Raw genomic sequence first — 21,794 nt, 5'->3', positions numbered from 1 at the left:
TTTGTAAATAATAAAAAAATAAAAAATTAAAAAAAATACCTAATTCAAAGATGGGCGAAAGAAATGAAGAGGCAGTTCAACAAAGTGGATATACACATGGCAAACAGGCATATGAAAAGGTGTTCAACATAATTAGCAATTAGGGAAATGCAAATTAAAAGCACAATGAGATATTACTATACACATTATCAGAATAGCTAAAATAAAGCAGTGACAATACCAAATGCAAGCTAGGATCTAAAGACACTCAAATCCTCACACACTGCTAGTGGGAATGTAAAATGGTGCAGGCACTTTGGAAAATCAAGTTTCACAGTTCTTCAAAAAGTTAAACATAGAGTGACCACATGCTCCTGCAATTCCAGAGCTAGGTATATACCCAAGAGAAATGAAAACCTATGTGCACACAAAAAACCTTTACACAATTGTTTGTAACAGCTTTACTTTTAAGAGTCAAAAACTAGAAACCACCCAGATCTTCTTCACTGGGTGAATGACTAAACAAACTGTGGGACAGCTATACTATGGAATACCCCTCAGCAATAAAAAAGAACACACTACAGATACACCAGCTTGGATGAATCTCCAGGGAATTAATGCTGAGTGAGAAGCACCAGTTCCAAAAAGTTATATACTATATGATTTCATTTATATAGCATTCTTGAAATGACAAAATTATAAAAATGGAGGACAGATTAGTGATTGTCCGGGGCTAAAGAGGGGATGGAGACAGAAAGTGGTTGTGTCTGTAAAAAAGGCAATATGAGGGCTCTATAGTGATGGAAGTATTCTAAAACTTGACCTTGAAGACACAATATCAACATCTTGGTCATGATATAGTTAGTGTACTACAGTTTTGCCAGATGTTACCACTGCAGGAAACTGGGTAAAGGTACAAGGGATCTGTGTATTATTTCTAATGACTACATGTGAATCTACATTATCTCAAAATAAAAAGTTTAATTTTTAAAAAAGCTAATAATGTATATAGTCACATCCACATCTACCATTTAAAATGCTTCTAATAGGGGCACCTGGGTGGCTCAGTCAGTTAAGCATCCGACTTTGGCTCAGGTCGTTATCTTGCAGTTCTTCAGTTCAAGCCCCACGTTGGGCTCTGCACTCACAGCCTGGAGCCTGCTTGGGATTCTGTGTCTCCCTGTCTCTCTCTGACCCACCCCCACTCACACTCTGGCTCTGGCTCTCTCTCTCTCTCTCTCAAATATAAATAAACACTAAAAATAAATAAAATAAAATGCTTCTAATAACCTATTTTTCTTTAGATTTCAAGAGTTCTTCTCATTTCATTTTCCTCTTACTTTTGCTACTCTAATGCCAAAAGACCTTCATTGTACCCTTCTTCCTTTCACATGTCAAGAAATTCTTTTACCTCATCAAAAACAAATTGCTTAGCTAGCTCCCTATTTCTTTCTTTCCTTTTTTTTTTTTTGTTTTAATATGTTATGTCCTTCCCAAAATCAAACTCCATACTAAAAGTGTTTCATAACATAGATTCAGTCAAGCTCAATATCTGCTGTTTTTATTTATTCATTTTGCTTGATAAGATCACATTTCATATCAATCCCTTTAGAGTTCTATTGTTTATTGGCACTAGAGCTATTCCAGTAAATGAAAGTTAGTTGCACTGTGACGATTCTTGCCTGCTTAGATGTTGCGCTGAATAATGTGTGTTTTCAAAGTTCTAAATTACAGGAAATAGAAGGGCGGTACAAAAACAAAAAAGCAAGCACAAATATGAGGAAAGAAACAAAAGTACAATTAGCAAAGAGAAAAACATAAGGAAGCAAGTTTCGAAAACAGAGATTGAGAACAATGGAAGCAAAGACACCTGGCTTGCGCACACAAGATGTCAGTGCCCCACTAGACAACATCATGGTGCCAAAAGATGTGCTTTCATCACAGAGTTTGTCATGTTCCAGTATATAAAAGCACAATCACATTAAAAGCCTGTGCTACTCCGCAGCTTTTTAATCAAAAACAAATATAGCAAAAGAGCCTGTATTTTAATCCAAATCATCATTTTTGGCAAATGGTCTTGATCATTTATCTAACATACAACAGAACATTTATCTAGCATACTAAACACTGGAAGCATCTAAATACTCAAAAAATGATAGAACTGCTCTAAAAAAATTTTTCATTATTGTCATTGTTTTTACTTTACTTTTGTTTTTATCTATGGATCAATCTGATTATCAAACCACAGTAGTGACTGAAGGTAATTTCACTACAGTGCAAGGTATATGTTAACGTGATTATCTTCAAGACTGTGAACAGCAGGCAGGTATTTTAACAGAGTTTGAAGCCACATGTATCATCAAAAATCACATTAAGGTAATCTAGCTGGTTGCACTGTGAGAATTCTTATTAACTTGGATATTTCGCTGGGTAATGCATGTTTTAAAGTTCTAAATTACAGTTATACAAATACATACTACATGCTTAAATGTCTTTTTTATCAATCATTGTGCTCTTGGAGTTACATGTCTCAATTTTTTTTAATTTATAAATCTAGAATGGTAGGTTCCATACATTCTAGGTAAATAGCCTCCTTAATAATGCATACATTTTCCAGACAGTATATTCCAAATTATATAGCTTAAGGCAAACATCTATGGTTACTTTATTCACTGGTAATTTTTTAAATAGCCAAGGCAGGTTGGTTATTTTTTAACATCAAATTTAAGATTGTTCTAAATAAAATCATCATGGACTTAGGGCGCCTGGGTGGCTCAGTCAGTTAAGTGTCCGACTCTCGATTTCAGCTCAGTCATGATCCCAGAGTCGTGGGATTGCGCCCTGCATCAGGCTCCACACTGACAGTGCAGAGGCTGCTTGGGATTGTCTCTCTCTCCCTCTCTCTCTGCCCTTCCTCCGCTCTCATCTGTGCGTGCATGCGCACGCTCTCCCTCTCTCTCTCTCAAAATAAATAAACTTAAGGGGCATCTGGGTGGCTCAGTCAGTTAAGTGTCTGACTTCAGCTCAGGTCATGAACTCAAGGCTCGTGAATTCAAGCCCCATGTCGGGCTATGTGCTGACAGCTCAGAGCCTGGAGCCTGCTTCAAATTCTGTGTCTTCCTCTCTCTATGCCCCTCACCCACTCACACTCTGTCTCTCAAAAATAAATAAACATTAAAAAAAATTTTTTTTAATTAAAATCATTAATTTTTTTAAAAGTAGCATTTAAAAAATCATTGTGGATTTAACAGCATTTATTTCAGTGCTAGAAAACATCCTAAATTATTTCTAAGGAAGAGTCTTAGCCCTATCATAGGATACTCTCACTCTACTTCTTCTGTAGGAATAAGGGGGCTTACGTCAGCCTCTTCAACTTTTATAAAAAGGTACTGATCCAACCTCCAGCTGCTTTATTTACATTTATTTATTTGTTGGTTGGTTTGTTTGTTTGTTTTAAGTAGGCCTCATGCCCAGCACAGAGCCCAATGTAGGGCTTGAACTCACAACCCTGAGTTCAAGACCTGAGCTGAGATCAAGAGTCAGATCCTTAACCGACTGAGCCACCCAGGCACCCCTTGTTCATTTATTTCTAAAGCATATATAGCTCTGTACTTAATATAGGCAAGTGATTATTCAGAAAAATGGGCAAAAAAAAAATATATAACTTTGTACTTACTGATACTCTTTAATTATCAAAAAACTTGATTATTAAAAATAGTATTTATGAAGAATTAACCAACATACATGCAATGCATATACTCTTCCATATCAGAAATCATGGAGACTGGATACATATGCATCTTACTAAGGAAAGGGAGATAGAGCTCATAACTTTCTGAAAGTGATCAATGATCAAAAAATAAAAGTGGGGGGCTGGATAATGCACTTTCAACTTCCACTATAGGTATTAAAACTCTGTGCCTTTATTAAGCCAAGACCAGCAGAGAACTGAATTCTTTTGGCTCCCTGCAGATCTGCCTTTACTAAATTGTATTTTGGTTATGCCATATGCTTTCACTAAAGGACAATATAAGAAACAGCCTGTCACATATTGCTGCATTTACTATATGGATATTAAAGTTACATTATACAGGGCCTTCTTTGTGAGGACATATGGGAGAAACAGTTCTCTGGTCTTACTCAGAACCAAGAATAGCTGTGCTTCTCCTTAAGTAACTACTTTTTAATTTTACAACACCATAACTCAAATAACAGTGCATGTCTCTTTTTTGCACTAGTTGCTGGAAAGCCCAGAGCCAAACTGATGGCCTACCTCCTTTACAAAATGTATAGGCCTTCAAATAGGAATCTTTTTTTTTTTTTTAATGTTTATTTATTTTTCAGAGACAGAAAGAGACAGCATGAGCAGGGGAGGGGCAGAGACAGAGGGAGACACAGAATCTGAAACAGGCTCCAGGCTCTGAGCTGTCAGCACAGAGCCTGATGCGGGGCTCAAACTCATGGACTATGAGATCATGTCCTGAGCCAAAGTCGGATGCTTAACCGACTGAGCCACCCAGGCGCCCCCAAATAGGAATCTTTTAATTGCTCTCACTCTTGACTTCATAATCTTCTTCCTACCTTTGTTTTTGTCTTACCCCAATTTCCTCACCACATCTATTATATGTACTTTGTAAATCACGTACATTTTTAGAAACTGTCTAATTCCTTTCTAGAACAAGGAGAGAATCAGAAAAAAGGAGAGAGAAAGAATAGTCGATTGTCAATTAACCAGAATAAAAGATGACTAGTCAGATGTGACAGAAATAGTATTAAGTTACCTACAATTTAAGGGAAAGCATTTACCATTCTGCAGACATCTAGAAATGTAAAATATAATATAAATTTATAGATACACACCACAAATCTTTTTTTTTTTTAATAGTCAAAGTATTAAAATATTTCATTAATGTTGTCACTGAATTCTCCTTCACTTGAAGACTGGAACAAAGTCCATGCAATATGGTCAGACTTCAAGCAAACTGTCATATTTGTTTTCCAAATACTTCAGCAAATACTACTGCATCACAAAAATGCCTTTACTCTTCTTTCCCACAGTCATAGCACGAATCTCTAAGAAATAACCTATTAATCACCTCAGGTCTCAAGTGTTTAAGCTCAGCTCTGCATGAACTCAGTTTTTATTTTTACTAAGTCTTTCCATCCCACCCCTGCCTTTTCTGCTATTTCCTCCAAGCAAATTTACATTGTCATCATTGCTCAGCATCTCAATCCCGATTCACACATTTCATAGATCAGCCAGTCACTGATTTTATTTATTCAAGTTGCCTTCATCAGAAAGCTTCGCTAAGGCACATGATTAAAACAATTGTTGGGGCGCCTGGGTGGCGCAGTCGGTTAAGCGTCCGACTTCAGCCAGGTCACGATCTCGCGGTCCGTGAGTTCGAGCCCCGCGTCAGGCTCTGGGCTGATGGCTCGGAGCCTGGAGCCTGTTTCCGATTCTGTGTCTCCCTCTCTCTCTGCCCCTCCCCCGTTCATGCTCTGTCTCTCTCTGTCCCAAAAATAAATAAAAAACTTTGAAAAAAAAAAAAAAAAAAAAAAAACAATTGCTGTATCATTGGCAAATGCTACAAATTACCAACTTCAATGACATAAAGAATCAGAAAATCTTTGCTTCCTTCAATGACCTAATTAATATTCATATATATTATGTTCCAAATTAAAACTGTCATAGATGTCATCTAAATTTCTAAACTGCTTCCAAAACCATACTAAATAATTGCCCTTATCAATTACTTTTTGCAATAAATTCATACACTAGTTGTGTTGATGCTGGAAATTATGTAAACATGTGAAGAGATGCATCATACTTTAAGGTAAATAATTTATTAAAACATTGACAACTTCTGATTTGCTAAGAATTTTATTTGTATATAAAGCGGCCTTATCTAATAATGTTACTGCATTTCCCCCAAAATCTTCTGATTTCAAATTATCAGTCTCCTGATAGAAGATTTTTTTTACTCTTTCAAAATGTCTGCTTATTCATATACCTTTATGGCTTAAAATAATGAAAAGGCAAGTTTGAAGCTTTCACTCCTTAAAAAACAATGGTTTCTTTTAGTAACCAAAACTCATTGCATTTTGTATACTCCTGCTGTATTTAAGCAAAGCATAACAATGAAAGGTTCTTTACTGATGCTCTTAAGTCAAAGAAAAATGCCAACTTTATAGAAAAATAAGCAAAGGAGACAGACAATACACACACACACACACACACACACACACACACAAAGATATACAAAAAGCCTTTTAAACATATGAAGAGATGTTCAGCCTCACAATAAACTACAAATGATAACTACACAGAAATACCATTTATCATTTATTACATTGGCGAAAAATCAAGTCGAATGCACACTTTGTTGAAAAAACTATGGAGAAATGAGTAATATCATAGAATGCTAGAGGGAGAACAAAATGATCCAACCTCTAAAAGGTATATAATACCTACCAAATTACATACATACTCATCAGTCTACCCAACGATCATTCTTCTGGGAATTTACCCTACAGATAAAGTATGAAAAGTACAGTAAGAAATGACCAATGTTCAAGGTTAATGATTGCTGCATTATTTTGCCTAGCAAAAGACTAGAAATAACCCAACTAAACAGAAATAGGAGACTGGCTGAATAAACCACAGTATATTCACATGATGGAATACTATGTAGCTGTAACAAAAAAAAATCAGGAAAATCTCTGCATATGGGTATGGATACACCATCTGAAGAGTAAAAAAACAAGCTGCAGAACTGTATATATAGCACACTACTTATTGCATAAAAGGGGGAAAAATAAAATTATAAATGCTTAGTTTTGCATTAAAAACACAATGAAAGTGGGGCGCCTAGGTGGCTCAGTCGCTTGAGCGTTTGACTTAGGCTCAGAGCCTGGAGCCTGCTTCAGATACAGTCTCACTGTCTCTCTCTCTCTCTCTCAAAAAAAAACAAACATGAAAAGGATAAACAACAAACTAGTAAAATAAGGAAACAGAGGGAATGGGAGAAAAGATATATTTATTAGGTCCATGATTCTTATCCTTTTCTTTCCATTTTTTGAATAAAATATTTCAAGCCCGGACAAATAAGGATAATTCATCTATTTGTATTTTATCTCCAAAGTTGTATCTCCAGGAGATCAGTTCCATCAGCATTATATATGAGATCTGACAACTAATAAACTCTTGGTATTCAACAAAGGAATGGCTGACAAAGACTATCCTCCCATTTATATTCTCTCTCTGATTACTAATGTTGTGTAGTTTGAATCTAATTAATCAGATAACACATCAGAATAACCTTCCCCTGGAAGAACTTCAATGAAAATTTTTGTTTATTTAGCCCAAATAAAATCAGACACAGAGTCCATTGCTAACTGAACCAAATCACTATTGTCTTATCAGCTACAAGAGGGCTTTTTTAGTTTTTCATTTTTCTAATGTGCTTAACGATTCAATGACATTATTAAAATAAAACCTAACTTCTCTTTATGAAACCACAAAAACTCATTCTCCTATTCCGTATGGTAATGAAATTTATTTAATGCCACCCATCCCCTTTCTCCCATATGTATAATTCTAATCCTAATCTCTCTCTCTCAAAAATAAGTAACACTTTTAAAAATTTTAATTATATGTACTTCCAAAAAATAAATACATCTCATAAATTGAAGTTTTCCAGATTTTCAGCAGTTTTGTTTTCTCTCAAAAGGCTAGACACGTTTTTTAAGACACTTAATCCACAAACCAGTTCATCAGCCCCAGATAATTAACAGTTTGTGGTACAATTCTTGTATCCTATTCTTTCAATAAATATTTATTGAGCACCAACTATATGCCAGGCACCCTTTTAGATTCCCAGGATACAGCAGCAAACAAAAGAAAGAAAATCTCTCCCCTCCTGGAAAACAAATTCTAGTGGAGAAGCCTATGTGTCAGGCAGTAGTTTAAGTGCTATGAAGAAAAATAAAGTTCCTCTCCTTCTAGTCCCTGTATCAATAAATGGCAACCACCATTCACCCAGTTACTTAAGCAAGAGCCTTCGAATCATCCTTAATTCTTCTCTTCTTTAACACCCAAAATTAATCCAACATTTTGGCTCTACTTTCAAGATATATTTTAAATCCACCTACTTCTCATCACCTTCTCCCCAACACCTTATTGCATGCCACAGCCACCTCCTGCCTGTTATTACTGCAAATACCCCTTGACTGATTTCTGTTTCCTCTCTTACTCCATCTCCACACAGCATCCAGAATGTTCCTTGTTTAACCTAATTCAGAGCATGTCACTCTGCCGCTCAAAACTCTCCTATACCTCTTAGTCTACATGATCTGGACCCTGACTAACCTCCTACCATCACCTCCCCCCATTACGCTTCTCCTGAGAGCTTTCACGCAACTGTGCCCTCCATCTGGAAAAGACTTCTCCTGGAGAGCCACATGGCTTGCTCCTTCATTCTGTTCAAAGCTTTGCCACAGTAACCTTTTCTAAACACCTAATTGAAAACAATACCCCATCATGTGAAACACTAATCACTAAATAGCATTACTTTATGCATCTGTTTGTTTGTTTATTCTTGTGAGTGCTCCACTAGAATGTAAGGTCCATAAGGGCAGGAACTCATTGGATTTGTTCTCTGCTGTACCCCAGAGGTGGTAAGAACATCCAGTGCATAAATGTTGCTCAATTAATATTTGTTGAATGAGTAAACTCATGAATAAAGCCACTAAAACAATATAGCTATATAATGTATAACCATGCACGAAACTGTATATAACCTATTAACTGGAAAACCAAGATAAAACATGATGGTACTCTTCTAATACCTAATGTAATAAAATATATATGGAAAAAGCCAAAAAGAAATATGCAAATCTAAGAGTTTAGACAGGGTGGTAGGAGTAAGTTTTTACTGTCTGTTTCTTATTTTTAAAAATCATATTACATTTTGGGGCGCCTGGGTGGCTCAGTCGGTTGAGCGTCCGACTTCGGCTCAGGCCGTGATCTCGCGGTCTGTGGGTTCAAGACCCGCATGGGGCTCTGTGCTGACAGCTCAGAGCCTGGAGCCCGCCTCGGATTCTGTCTCCCTCTCTCTGCCCTCCCCCACTCATGCTCTGTCTCTCTCTCCCTGTCAAAAATAAACTTTGGAAAAAAAAAAATCATATTACATTTTTAAAAAATAAGAAATAAAAATCACATTACATTTATAATTGAAATATAAAAATATTACTTTTAAAAGGGAGCTATTATTAAAAAATAAGCAATCAGCAATGAGAGATAATTTTTTTCTCCTCATTGTCAAGGAGGGAGTATATCAGAATCACCTGAGGGGCTCTTATAACTTTGTTTCCTGTCTTTTCCTCCATTCTCCACTCCATCCCAAAATAATTATTTTGATAGGTCTGATTGATTATTGATGAATATTATATCCCTCAAATAGGTGAGTGCAAGCAAAAAAAAAAAAAAAAAAAAAAAAAAAAAAGACCAGCAGCCACTAAACTAACATAACTCCCAAAATAGACTTAAGGCCACAAAGCAAACTCAAAGGTAACAGGCAGAAGATGACTCATATTATGTGAGTGACTACTACATGGCAGGTACCGTGAAAAATGCTTTATCTCATTTTTTTTTAATACTGTCCCTGCAATGTACATGGTATCATCTCCATTTTAACAGAAGAGAAAAATGTGCCCACTTGGGTGGTCAGTTGCTTATAAAAATAATTAACTGCTTACAGAGGTCCACGCATGTGCCAATAATGATAACACATCATGAACCAAAGATTATGATTAGCTGGCTTTTGTACAACTTAGATAATGGGGGAGGGCAGACAATGGAAAACAAAGCCATGTGGCCAAAGGCACAGAGGTAGCAAATGAGGAAAACAGGTCCCCATATTTAATTATCAAATGACTTTAAGCGAAACAGTTTTTGAAAACATCACCCAATTTGTTTCCTGTAAGAACCGAATTTACAACTTAGTTAAATAAGCAAGATTAAAAAAAAAAAAAAATTGTTCCTAGACCAATAGTATAGATTTCTAACAAAGTATATAAAGCAACAGTCTAGAAGGAAAGCACAAGAAAAAAATAAAAAATAGATACACTGGACTACAAAGTAATTTTTTAAGCTTATTTATTTATTTTCAGAGAGAGAGCGTGAGGGAGAGAGGGGCAGAAAAAGAGGGAAAGAGAAAGAATCTCAAGCAGGCACCACACTATCAGCATGGAGTCTGACGCAGGGCTCAAACCCCAAACCGTGAGATCATGACCTGAGCCAAAATCAAGAGTCAGATGCTTAACCAACTAAGCTACCCATGCGCCCCTGGACTACATAAAAATTTAACTTCTGTGCAGCAAATGATACCATCAAGAAAATGAAAAGACAACTCACAGAATGTAAGAAAATATTTGCAAATCATATATCTGGTAAGAGATTTATTTATATCTAGAATATAAAAGAACTCCTACAATTCAACAATAGAAAGACAAACCAATTAAAAACTGAGTATGAGTAAAGGATCTGAATAGACTTTTCTCCAAAGAAGATACAAACAAATGACTAATAAGCACATGAAAAGATTAGCCATTAGGGAAATGCAAATCAAAACTACAGTGAATTGCAGCTTCAAACCCACTAGGATCCTAGCATTAAAAAAAAAAAAAAAAAAAAAAATCATAACAAGTGCCGACAAGAATGTGGAGAAACTGGAACCCTCATGAATTGCTGGTGGGAATGTAAATGGTGCTGTCATTTTGGAAAACAGCTTGGCAGTTCCTCAAAATGTTAAACATGGAGCATCATATGACCCAGAAATTCTACTCCTAGGTATATGCCCAAGAGAAATAAAAACATATGTCCACACAAAAATTAGTACACTTATGTTCATAGAAGCATTGTTCTAACAGCCCCCAAAGGAAACCTAAATGACAATCAACTGAATAAATAAAATGTGGTATATCCATATAATACAATTCAGTATTGCTGAATACTACTCAGCAATAAACAGAAATGAAGTACCAATACAAGCTACCACATGGATGTGCCCTGAAAACTTGCTATGTCACCAAAAAAAAAAAAAAAAAGAAAAAGAAAGAAAAAAAGTGATGAAAATGTTCTAAAACTAAATTGTGGTAATGTTTATACAGTTCTGTGAATATGCTAAAACCAGTGAAATGTATATTTTAAATGGGTGAACTGTTTGGAATATTAATTATATCTCCATAGAGCTGTATTTTTACAGGCAGTATATTTCACTGCTAAATTTAAAAGCTTAAAAACAAAATCTTAAATAGCAGTTAAGACTGAATGTTGGGGCCCTGAGTGGCTCAGTCAGTTAAGCATCAACTTGATCTGAGCTCTAGTCTTGATCTCAGGGTCGCTGGCCATGAAGCCTACTTTAAAAAAAAAAAAAAAAAAGACTGAATGTTAATTGCTGGTATCCAAAGAGCAAAATTAGAAAATGACTTCTCCTGAATGTTATATGAAAGTGATATTATATGAAGTGATATGAAAGAAGACTAGAAATATAGAGATGGGATTTGAAATATGAAAATGTGGAGCTACTGTTCTTGAGTGATTTCTGATCAATATTTTAGTATTAGCAGTACAGAGCAGGAATCAATATCATTTTAAAAGCAAGACAGGCCCTAATATCTTATGGGCCTCTTTCCTCATCTGCAAATTAGGACTTGCAGCTAACGAAATAATTTTTAAGATAAAGACAGAGAAGAAAGAGATGGCTGCTTTCCCAAAAGAATTTGCTGGGCAACAGCCTCTATATGTGCAGATATGCTTGGGCCTTTCAGAATACAATGAAAAAGGAGAGGCACTCTCCCTTATGGTATATGGAAACTGACTACCATTGCATTCACTGTTCAAGATTAAAATAAGGATAAATATAAAATGAAAAAGTCAAGCTACTCTGGCTTCGCAAACCAAAAGGAGTAGGATTGGAAGAATAATTTGGTATCACAGAAGGGAAAGAAAGTAAGTCATGATTCACAAGTAATAGTTGGCAAAGGAAAGAGTCTGGTTAAGCAATGTAGCTAAATGGATTTTTGTGAAGAGCAGGAACTGTAGGGATGGCTATAATCTTATACCTTATTATCTCATATCTGCTACCAATTCACTGTTATTGTCTGTTCCTTAGTTCCTCTTCAGTTACAAAACCTAATTCAGGAACAGCTAAGAATCTGGTGCTTTAGAAATACTACTTCAAAAGATGTAAGAAATAGAAAGGACTACGATAAGGAGAAGAGGCATATGAGATTAACAGTTGAGGGTAGAGTTCAGGAAGAGAGCCTACTGCCTTAAATATATTTAATGACTGCGATGGAAAAGGAAAGGAGGTAATAATGATGGAGGTGCATCCAGGGTAAGGCATGGGCTCTGAAACATCAAGTCTGTGCATGCTGCTGCCTGTAAATGGGATAAGGGGAAAAAATGAGATCATCCTCTATGAATATGGACAGGAACAATGTAGACTAAAGACAAAGACAGTGGGTATTAGTACTTGATTTACAGAATGTCAAGTGATTGAATGTTTGCGGATGATAGTAAGATTTAGGGTTATCTGCCAAAGACAGGATGAAGCCAAAAATGAAGAGCCCCTACTAATGATCCAGGGAGTCCGGAAAAGCAACTAAAACTGGTAGGCTAGTGCCTTAACTCTCAAACCTCCCCCCCTTTTTTTTTAATGTTTTATTTATTTTTGAGAGAAAGAGAGAAAGAGCGTGAGCAGGGGGGGAGCAGAGAAAGAAGGAGACACAGACTCTGAAGCAGTCTCTAGGCTCTGAGCCATCAGTACAGAGCCTGATCCGGGGCTCGAACCCACCAACCACGAGATCATGACTTAAGCCGGAGTCGGATGCCCAACCAACTGAGCCATCCAGGAGCCCCTCAAACCCTTTTTTTTTTTTAAACCATGTCCCCTTTGGGCAAAAGATCCCTTCATCCACCTACCCCCACAAAACCCCACTTTCCAGTGGAAAAATAATTCAGTAATAATAATAAAGCGAATTTTAGGGAGAAAAGGTAATGTATTTTAATCCTAATGCATATATCCTGAATCAATACACTAGAAAGTTACAGGCCAAAATTTGGCTGAACAAATATGCATTATGATTCAGTGGAGAATTAACATAATAAATCACAACAAACTATACTGACAACACTAAATTAAAGTCACTTATCATATAAACCAAGGACAGCAATTGAAAACCACAACCAACTCAAGACAATATTAATGGTGTTCTGATAAAGAACCCTTCTTTAAAACTCTAGCAATCCCAGATGCTCCAGTGGGAACTTTGCTTGGCTCAGTAGCCAAATATCTTAGTTAAATACTGAAACAGCATCCTCAGTAACTCCAGTAACATTTTGTGTTATAAAAACCAAATATTAATAATCGATAGTAACACACTTAGAATACTGATAAGCAGTCTGCAGTTTTTATAAAAGTAAAGATAATGAAATAAGGATCATTCACCCTTAAGAGCTCAAGAAAATGGGAAAAGAAAGCAGTATGATGGTCATGATCCCAATGCAATGAAGGACAAAGGCAAACTACTAAAGATGGTCATGACCAGAGATGGCACAGAGAGAAGTAGGCTACCATTGTGCCCTGGAGAAGAAAGATGTGCAGGTGGAGATAAGGAGTAGAGTCTCCAGCCTGCCCCTCCTTCAAACACTCTTTCATGAGACAACTCTCCCTATGAAAACAAAACAAAACAAAACAAAAAAACAACAAGCAGTGAGTAATAACTCCTTTGAAGGGAGAAGTAGTGCCCCAAGACTGTGCAAGGTGGGTAGAATTATCTGTCTACTGACTGCATGAAGATCAGGAGGTACAACAGGAAGGATGAAAATGAGTAAGTTCCAGGGCACTAGTAAACTGAGGGGAAAGGGAAAGGTGGTTGGAAATTGGATCTGGTGAATAATTAACAGGAAGTATAGTATACGATAATCACCAATTGAGACATAACAAAAAAGGTTAAGAATGCAGACCCTGGATCCAGAGAGCCTGAGTAGGAATCACTACTCCCCTACTTTATTTTCTCTGTGACCATGAGCAAGTCACTTAACCTTTCTGTGCCTCACCTGTAAAATGAGGATAATAACAGTACCTAATAGGATTGTTCTGCAGTTTGAATAAGTTTCACTTGTAAATTGCTGAATACAATTTCTTGCACTGTACATAGTAAGTGGTACCCAAGTTTTGTTAAATACACTAAGCTGAGGTAGGTGGAGTTTGTTTTGACATTTACAAATAGAATGGGGGTGAGAGGGCAAAGTAATGGTATGGGGGGGTGGGCAGAAGGGGTGACAACTTTTTCTCAGCGATGAGACTACCTTGAGGCTGCACCTTTGGAACAGGTCGTCTTACTAACAGGGTTCAACAAGTACCCGCTACCCAGAGAGGGGCGCGGGTTGAGGGAAACTTCCTTCCAGGCCTAAGATTTTCAGAAACTCATTTCTGAGAAGTGGTTGTGATTTTATGGAGCCAAGAGTGTAATTTCCCATCATCAGACTGTGACTGAATTTGTTTTGTCCGTAGAGCAGGACTTATGTCTAGGACAGGATGGGGTCTGAGTCGGAGAGGAAGGGTGATGTCCCCAGGGGGAAGATCTGCTAAAAGCCACCATCTGCCGGGCGCGCTCTAGTCGCCCAGCTCAGGGCCGGCCTCGGAGGCAAAACCAAGGCTGCCCCAGCCTGGAGGAAGGCAAGAGGAGCCTCCGGAGTAACTGGGCTGTGGGCGTCGGCGGTCGAGTAGGGACCCCATGTCCGGGCTGTGGAGGGAGACCCGCCTTGCCCAGGGTGGAGGTCGCTCGCCGGGATCCCCGAAACGGGGGGCTGGCGCTGGCCCTGCGGGCGGCCGGCCAGGCACACAGCCCCGAAGGAGCCTGGCCCCCGTCCAGCCCGTACCCGCCCGTCGGTGGCCCCGGTCCCCGGGGGGTACCTGAGGGTGGGCCCGATGCAGGCCGTGTCGGTGCTCTCGATCTCTCGCAGGATCCGCTCGTGCTCTGCCGCTGTCTCCAGGCTCTCCGCCTCCGCCATCTTACCCCTCTCCATAGATTGGGGGCGCCAGGCAGTGCGTCCCCTCCTTCAGCCCCGCTCACCTTTCGTTCCCTCTCTCACCCTAGGCTCCAGAACCTCCCCGGCCTCCGGCTACCCGCAGGACGACCCCTCCCTCGGGCTCGGCACGCCCCCTTGCATCACCGCGCCCGCCGACGTCCCACGCAATGCCCGCTGGGACTTGTAGTTCACTAGGCAACGATCGCCTGAGCCCCGCTCATTTATTCTTTGAATCCACAAATACGTGTTGAAAGCTCCACTATAAGCCAGGAACAGTTAAAGATACCGCATGTGCAATGGTGATCAAGTTAGGAAATGACACTGATTCTACAGCTTCTTCTTTAAGGCCCTTGCTACAAAGTGCACAAGGCTCTGGACACTCAAATAATAAAAGACAAAATGGGTTTCCGCAGGCAGCGATCTTACAAGCTTTAAAAGGGGGTGGGAGGGGGGTTGGAGAATCCCCAAACTAAGATAAGATAGAATGTGGCTGTAAGCCAGTTAAGCTTACTCGTGTAAATCGAGTTCAGGGCTACTTCTGGCTATGAAGGATTCATAGAAAGGTTGGGTCTGGTAGTTTAAAAGTTGTGACTAGAAGGTGTTAGGAGTGCCCAGAAAGCCAAGAAAAACTTCATATGCACTGGTGTGTAGAGAAGCAGTAGTAAAACATGGGGTTGCAAATGCACCCTGAAGAGAAATACTGGGCTGAGAAATTGTGTACCTTACTCTGATGGTTACACTTGGTCAAACAACCAACTGCATCTGGAACACTTTTAACCTTTTTTTTTTTTTTTTTTTTTTAATACAGACTAAAGGTGTAAACCCTCTGAACATCCTGATCCAGGGATTTGCATTCAATAAATTACCCAGGTTAGAATTTTAAAATCGTATTTATTGATCACTGCTTCAGTTTTTACGTAAGACAATGAATGAGAATCCACCCGAGGTTTTAAAGAAGAGTGACACGATCAGAACCTTGACGTTAGGAAATGTGATCAAGAGCAATTGTGCAACATGAGCAGAGACAAAACTTGGAGGGGCACCTGGGCGACTCAGTCAGTTAAGTGCCGGACTCCTGATTTGGGCTCAGGTCATGATCTCATGGCTGGTGGGATCCAGCCTGGTGTTAGGCTCTGAGCTGACAGCACAGAGCCTGCTTGGGATTCTCTCCCCCTCCCCTTCTCTCTCTTTCTCTTTCTCGCTCTCTCAAATCAAATAAACTTAAAAAAAGATAAATTTTAAAAAATAAAAAATAAAATTAAAAAAAATGGGAATGCAAGCTGGTGCAGCCCCTCTGGAAAACAGTATGGAGGTTCCTCAAAAAAATAAAAATAGAACTACCCTACGACCCAGCAATTACACTACTAGGCATTTATCCAAGGGATACAGGTGTGCTGTTTCGAAGGGACACTTGCACCCCAATGTTTATAGCAGCACTATTAACAACAGCCAAAATATGGAAAGAGCCCAAATGTCCACCGATGGATGAATGGATAAAGATGATGTGGCACATATATACAATGGAGTATTACTCTGCAATCAAAAAAAAATGAAATCTTGCCATGTGCAACTACGTGGATAGAACTGGAGGGTATTATGCTAAGTGAAATTAGTCAGAGAAAGACAAAAATCATATGACTTCACTCATATGAGGACTTTAAGAAACAAAACAGATGAACACAAGGGAAGGGAAACAAAAATAATATAAAAACAGGGAGGGGGACAAAACAGAAAAGACTCAAATATGGAGAACAAACACAGGGTTGCTGGAAGGGTTGTGGGAGGGGGGATGGGCTAAACGGGTAAGGGCCACTAAGGAATCTACTCCTGAAATCATTGTTGCACTATATGCTAACAAATTTGGATATAAATTTTAAAAAATAAAAAATAAAATTAAAAAAAAGAAAAGAAAATTTGGAGATAGCTGAATGCTGTAAGAATTTTAAGGCCTAATCCAGGGAGGTGGCAATGAGAATGAAAGAGAATAAATGGAAAAAAGTAGAACTGTCATGATTTACTAGATATGGGGATGGAGGACCTTGGGTATCACTCCACAGTTCGGAGCAAAGTGACTGGGAGAATTGTTTGCCATCAGCAACAAAAAAAAGGCATGCAAGAACCAAACTGGAAGTTGAGGCCAAATCATTTCTGCTCCACACATGCACCCAATGTTTATAGCAGTGCTTTCAACAATAGCCAAATTATGGAAAGAGCTCAAATGTCCATTGACTGATGAAGGATAAAGAAGATACACACACATACACACAATGGAATATTACTTGGCAATCAAAAAGAATGAAGTCTTGCCATTTGCAACGATGTGGATGGAGCTAGAGTGTATTATGCTAAGCTAAGTGTATTAGAGAAGGACAAGTATCATATGATTTCACTCCTATGTGGAATTTAAGAAACAAAACACATGAACATAGGGGAAGGGAAGGTAAAATAAGATAAAACAGAGAGGGAAGTAAACCATAAGAGCCTCTTAAATACAGAGAACAAACTGAGGGTTGCTGGAGGGGAGGTGGTTGAAGGGATGGGTTAAATTGGTGATGGGCATTATGGAAGCCACTTGTTGGGATGAGCACTGGGTGTTATATGCAGGTCATGAATCATTTCTACTGAAACCAATACTACACTGCATGTTAACTAAGTTGAATTTAAATAACTTATTAAAACATAAAGAAAACTTAACTATTATATGACATAAAAAATAAATAAAAATAATAAATAAATAAAAATAAATCATTTCTGCTCCAGCCATATGCCATGAATTATTTATGATGCAATCATTAGAGAGAAAAAGAAAACACTCTGTATTCTGTATAGATACGAAACTATCTCCAAATTGTCGGGTTGAGCAAAGCATGTCGGGAAAAAGCAAAGCATGAAACAGTATAGAGAATATGTTTTCTATTTTTTGAGAAGAATAAATATTTATATATATGCTTACATATATACATGAAATATGACATAGAATATCCCTGAAAAGATACCCAAGAAACTGTTAACAGTAGTGGTAGCCAGGAGAGGGATCGGAAGGAAGGGGGCTGAAGTAAGAGAAAGATCATTTTTAATTATGTATGCACTCTTGGAATTCTTTCCTTTGTGCATATATTGCTTTTTTTCAGTAAAAATGGTAGTTATTAACTGAAAACACATTTTAAAAATAAACAAATAGTGAGGAGAATGAGTTACAAGTCCTGGTGTTTGCCAAGAAATGAGCAAGTTGCCAAACCTGTTTCTAGATAATCTCTGGCTGTCCTCATTTTATTTAATTACTCATGCTTAAACAACCCCAGACAGATGTAGGAGGGGCAGGGAAAGTATGGAGCCTTTCATATTTCTAAAGATCCCTTAAAATACATGACAGACGGTCCCTTCAGCATTTTAGCATCTCGCTCAGCAAAAAACTTTTTGTCCATCACAGGAAGAAGACTGGTATGCAGACCGGATATGTATAGTAGTGATTAAACTAGCTTCTGCTACTGTCAGCAGCTTTTTTGAGGCCCCACTGAATCCAGAGATCTGTTACCAGCAAGGGTGTCTGGAGTGAGGGGTGTACAAAAGCTCCAGTGAAGACAGGCTGCCTAATCTGAATGCCTGCTAAATAGAGAGAATGTCAGGTCAGCATGGAATGACCAGAAAAGCACTCAACTAAGACTCGGGGGGCCTTTAATTCAGTTCCAGCACTGGTAGTTAAAAATGTATTCAGCACTTTCTGTGCACCAGTCTCAACACACAAAGTAATCACTTCACATACATCATTAAATTCTTACAGTAATCCTTTGCAGTAGATATCATGTATCCCATTTTACAGATGAGAAAGCTGAGAGATTAGGTAATACCTCAAGTCTCACAGCTAGTAAATGCTGAAACTGGTATTCATACTTAAGTGCACCTGATTCCAAGACCCATTTCCTGACCACTTGGCCATGCCATCTCACCCATACCCTCCACTGCCACGAGTTTATGAGTGACCTTACTCAAATCACTCAAAGTCTCTCTGCATCTGCATCCACATCAGTATAATGAATCGTATAATTTCTCAGCCCCCCTCCAAATCACCTTGAAGACCTCTTCACAGAGCTACCTTCAGGGAAATGCAAATCAACCGTTACACGGTTTGTCTGAGAGTTTTTTTTCAGATTGTCACAAATCAGAAAACCGTTTCTAATAAATGTACTGAAAAACATCCGCATATAAGTGGACCTGCACAGTTCAAACTCATGTTGTTCCCGAGTCAACTGTATGAATACATGACCCCACATTGTTTCTGTCATACTGTGTGATCTGAAGCAGTGGCAATACTAACAGCTACCATTTATTAAATACCTGCCAGATTCCGGGGGGGGGGGGGGGGGGGGGTGCCTGGGTGGCTCAGTTGGTTAAGCATCTGGCTCTTGATCTCGGCTCAGGTCATGATCTCACAGGTTGTGGGTTCGAGCCCCACACTGGGCTCTGAGCTGACAGCACGGAGCCTGCTTGGAATTCTGTCTCCCTCTCTCTGCCTCTCTCTCTCTCTCAAAATAACTAAATAAACTTTAAAAAAAAAAAAACACTTGCTAGGTTCTAGGAACATGATATGATTTCTCTCATTCACTCCTCACAGTCATCCTGCTGTGAGACAAAAATTGCCGTCTCCATTTTAATGTTTTTTTATTTCTTTTTGAAGGAGAAAGAGAGACAGAGCACGAGCGGGGCAGGAGCAGAGACAGAGGGAGACACAGAATTCGAAGTAGGCCCAAGCTCTATGCTGTCAGCACAGAGCCCGAGACGGGGCTCAAACTCACGAACCGTGAGATCATGACCTGAGCCGAAGCCAGACGCTCAACCGACTGAGTCACCCAGGCGCCCCTGCCATCTCCATTTTAATGATGAGAAACGGAGGCCCAGTGTGGTTAAATAACGTACCCAGGTCAGATGGTAAATAACTAAGTGACAGACTGAGGTTAGGAGTCAGGCCTAACCTCAAAGCTCATACACTTTTTCTACTGTTTTTACTGGTTTTTTTTTTTTTTAACGTTTATTCATTTTTGAGACAGAGAGAGACAGAGCATGAACAGGGGAAGGTCAGAGAGAGAGGGAGACACAGAACCTGAAACAGGCTCCAGGCTCTGAGCTGTCAGCACAGAGCCCGACGCAGGGCTCGAACTCACAGACCGCGAGATCATGACCTGAGCCGAAGTTGGACGCCCAACCGACTGAGTCACCCAGGCACCCCTGTTTTACTGGTTTTCAAGTCTGTCTGTCCACCTGTACCATGAGCTCCTTGGGGACAGGGGCTTGCCCCAGCTGATAGCTCACCCCACACGATCTACCATGTCTTGGGTACAGAGCCTCAGTGCTCCTTCTTTCTGTCTCTCTGCACAGTCCTGAGGTACAATTCTATGCCGGCAGGAGGGTGAAGGAAAAGAACAATAATTGAACAGCCGATGAAAGCAGCTCAGCCCCTAGGGCTCTCTTCATCATCATGTTTGCTGCTCCCGCCTCTTTAGGGGCTGTGAGGAGGCCTCCCTGGAGTCTGAGCTCACTGGGTCCCCTGGGCAGTGATGTCACCCTCCTGCTCTGCCAGACCCTTGAGGTCACAATCATACTGACATCACCCATGTTTCCATAGGGCTTAGTAAGGAACTGCGACCTCGTCCACATGCTCCTGCCTGAGACAACTTCTGTCATCATGATTTTGGGGGGTCTTTTCCTTTGCCCAAAGGTCTCATTTCATGTGTGAGCAGCTTTTCTTCCTCTCACCGTAATCTGCCTGTCCCTGAAAATGGTAAGCTTCACTCACTACTTTGCTCTACACATACACTGCCTGGAATCTCTGACACACCAACATAACACAGGAAACACAGGGAATTAAAAAAAAAAAAAAAAACTTCCCCAATGATCTTGTCAGACTGGAGAAGGGAGAAGCAAAGCAAGAGTAAATTAGGACAACTTGTCAACTTTTCCAGGACCTGACTGTCACGGGGCTGCTCTACTTTAAAGCAGTTGGAGGGGCGCCTGGGTGGCTCAGTGGGTTAAGCGTCCAGCTTTGGCTCAGGTCATGATCTCACAGTTCATGAGTTCAGGCCCCGCATCCAGCTCTGTGCTGACAGCACAGAGCCTGGAGCCTGCTTCGGATTCTGTGTCTCCCTCTCTCTCTGCCCCTCCCCGCTCATGCTCTCTCTGTCTCTCTCTCTTAAAAAGAAACATTAAAAAAAATTTTTTTAAGTAGTTGGAAACTTGTAAGGCCTTCCAACCCTGAACTTTTGGGTTTTTAACTTGTCAGTCTTTGTTAGCCATAAGGAAGCCATCTCCACAGAGGGCTTCTCCCCTCCACCCACCAACCCCTAGTTTAATTCATTTTGGCAAGTAATCATCAACCAACCAAATAGTCATTAACCCAAATACCTGGCATGATGGGATATGGTTGAAAACACAAATGAGGTGGTGTATGGAAACCAAGTTGACAATAAATTCATATTAAAAAAAATAAAAAATAAAGAAGAATAAAAAAAAAGAAAACACAAATGAGACAGCTATTCCTCAGCTTCAAATCCTCACACCGTTCCCACTGCACTTAGAACAAAACCCAAACTTAACCCATGGTCCTGTGCACCTTCCTCCTGACTCCCCACCCCCGCCACCCAGCTCCATCCTGCACCGCTCTTCCTGTGTTTGCGCCCTCCAGCTGCACCAGCCATCTCACGGCCCCTCAAACACACCCAAA

At 39.5% G+C, this 21,794-nt stretch overlaps 1 protein-coding gene across 6 annotated transcripts in view; it reads right to left on the bottom strand.

Moving 5' to 3' along the window:
• EXOC6B (exocyst complex component 6B) overlaps window positions 1–20,584 on the bottom strand; it is a 609,008-nt gene extending 588,424 nt beyond the window's left edge. For 4 of the 6 annotated variants that reach the window (XR_013554682.2, XM_078444596.2, XM_078444601.2 and 1 more), the window contains exon 1: window positions 14,964–15,212. Coding sequence is in view for 4 of the 6 variants with exons in the window: in XM_078444596.2 (XP_078300722.1) it covers window positions 14,964–15,076 (113 nt within the window). In the remaining 2 variants the exon portion in view is untranslated. Of the gene's footprint in view, window positions 1–14,963; window positions 15,213–20,400 lie in introns of those variants that run through there. The other 2 variants (XM_078444598.2, XM_078444597.2) reach the window with 2 other exon arrangements.
• Between the last annotated feature and the right edge of the window lie 1,210 nt (window positions 20,585–21,794).

The sequence above is a fragment of the Panthera onca genome, chromosome A3, assembly GCF_046562875.1.
Source record: "Panthera onca isolate mPanOnc1 chromosome A3, mPanOnc1 haplotype 2, whole genome shotgun sequence".
In the NCBI taxonomy this organism is placed as follows: domain Eukaryota; kingdom Metazoa; phylum Chordata; class Mammalia; order Carnivora; family Felidae; genus Panthera; species Panthera onca.
Note: the sequence above shows the minus strand (reverse complement) of the source record. Positions and strands in the feature narration are given on the sequence as shown.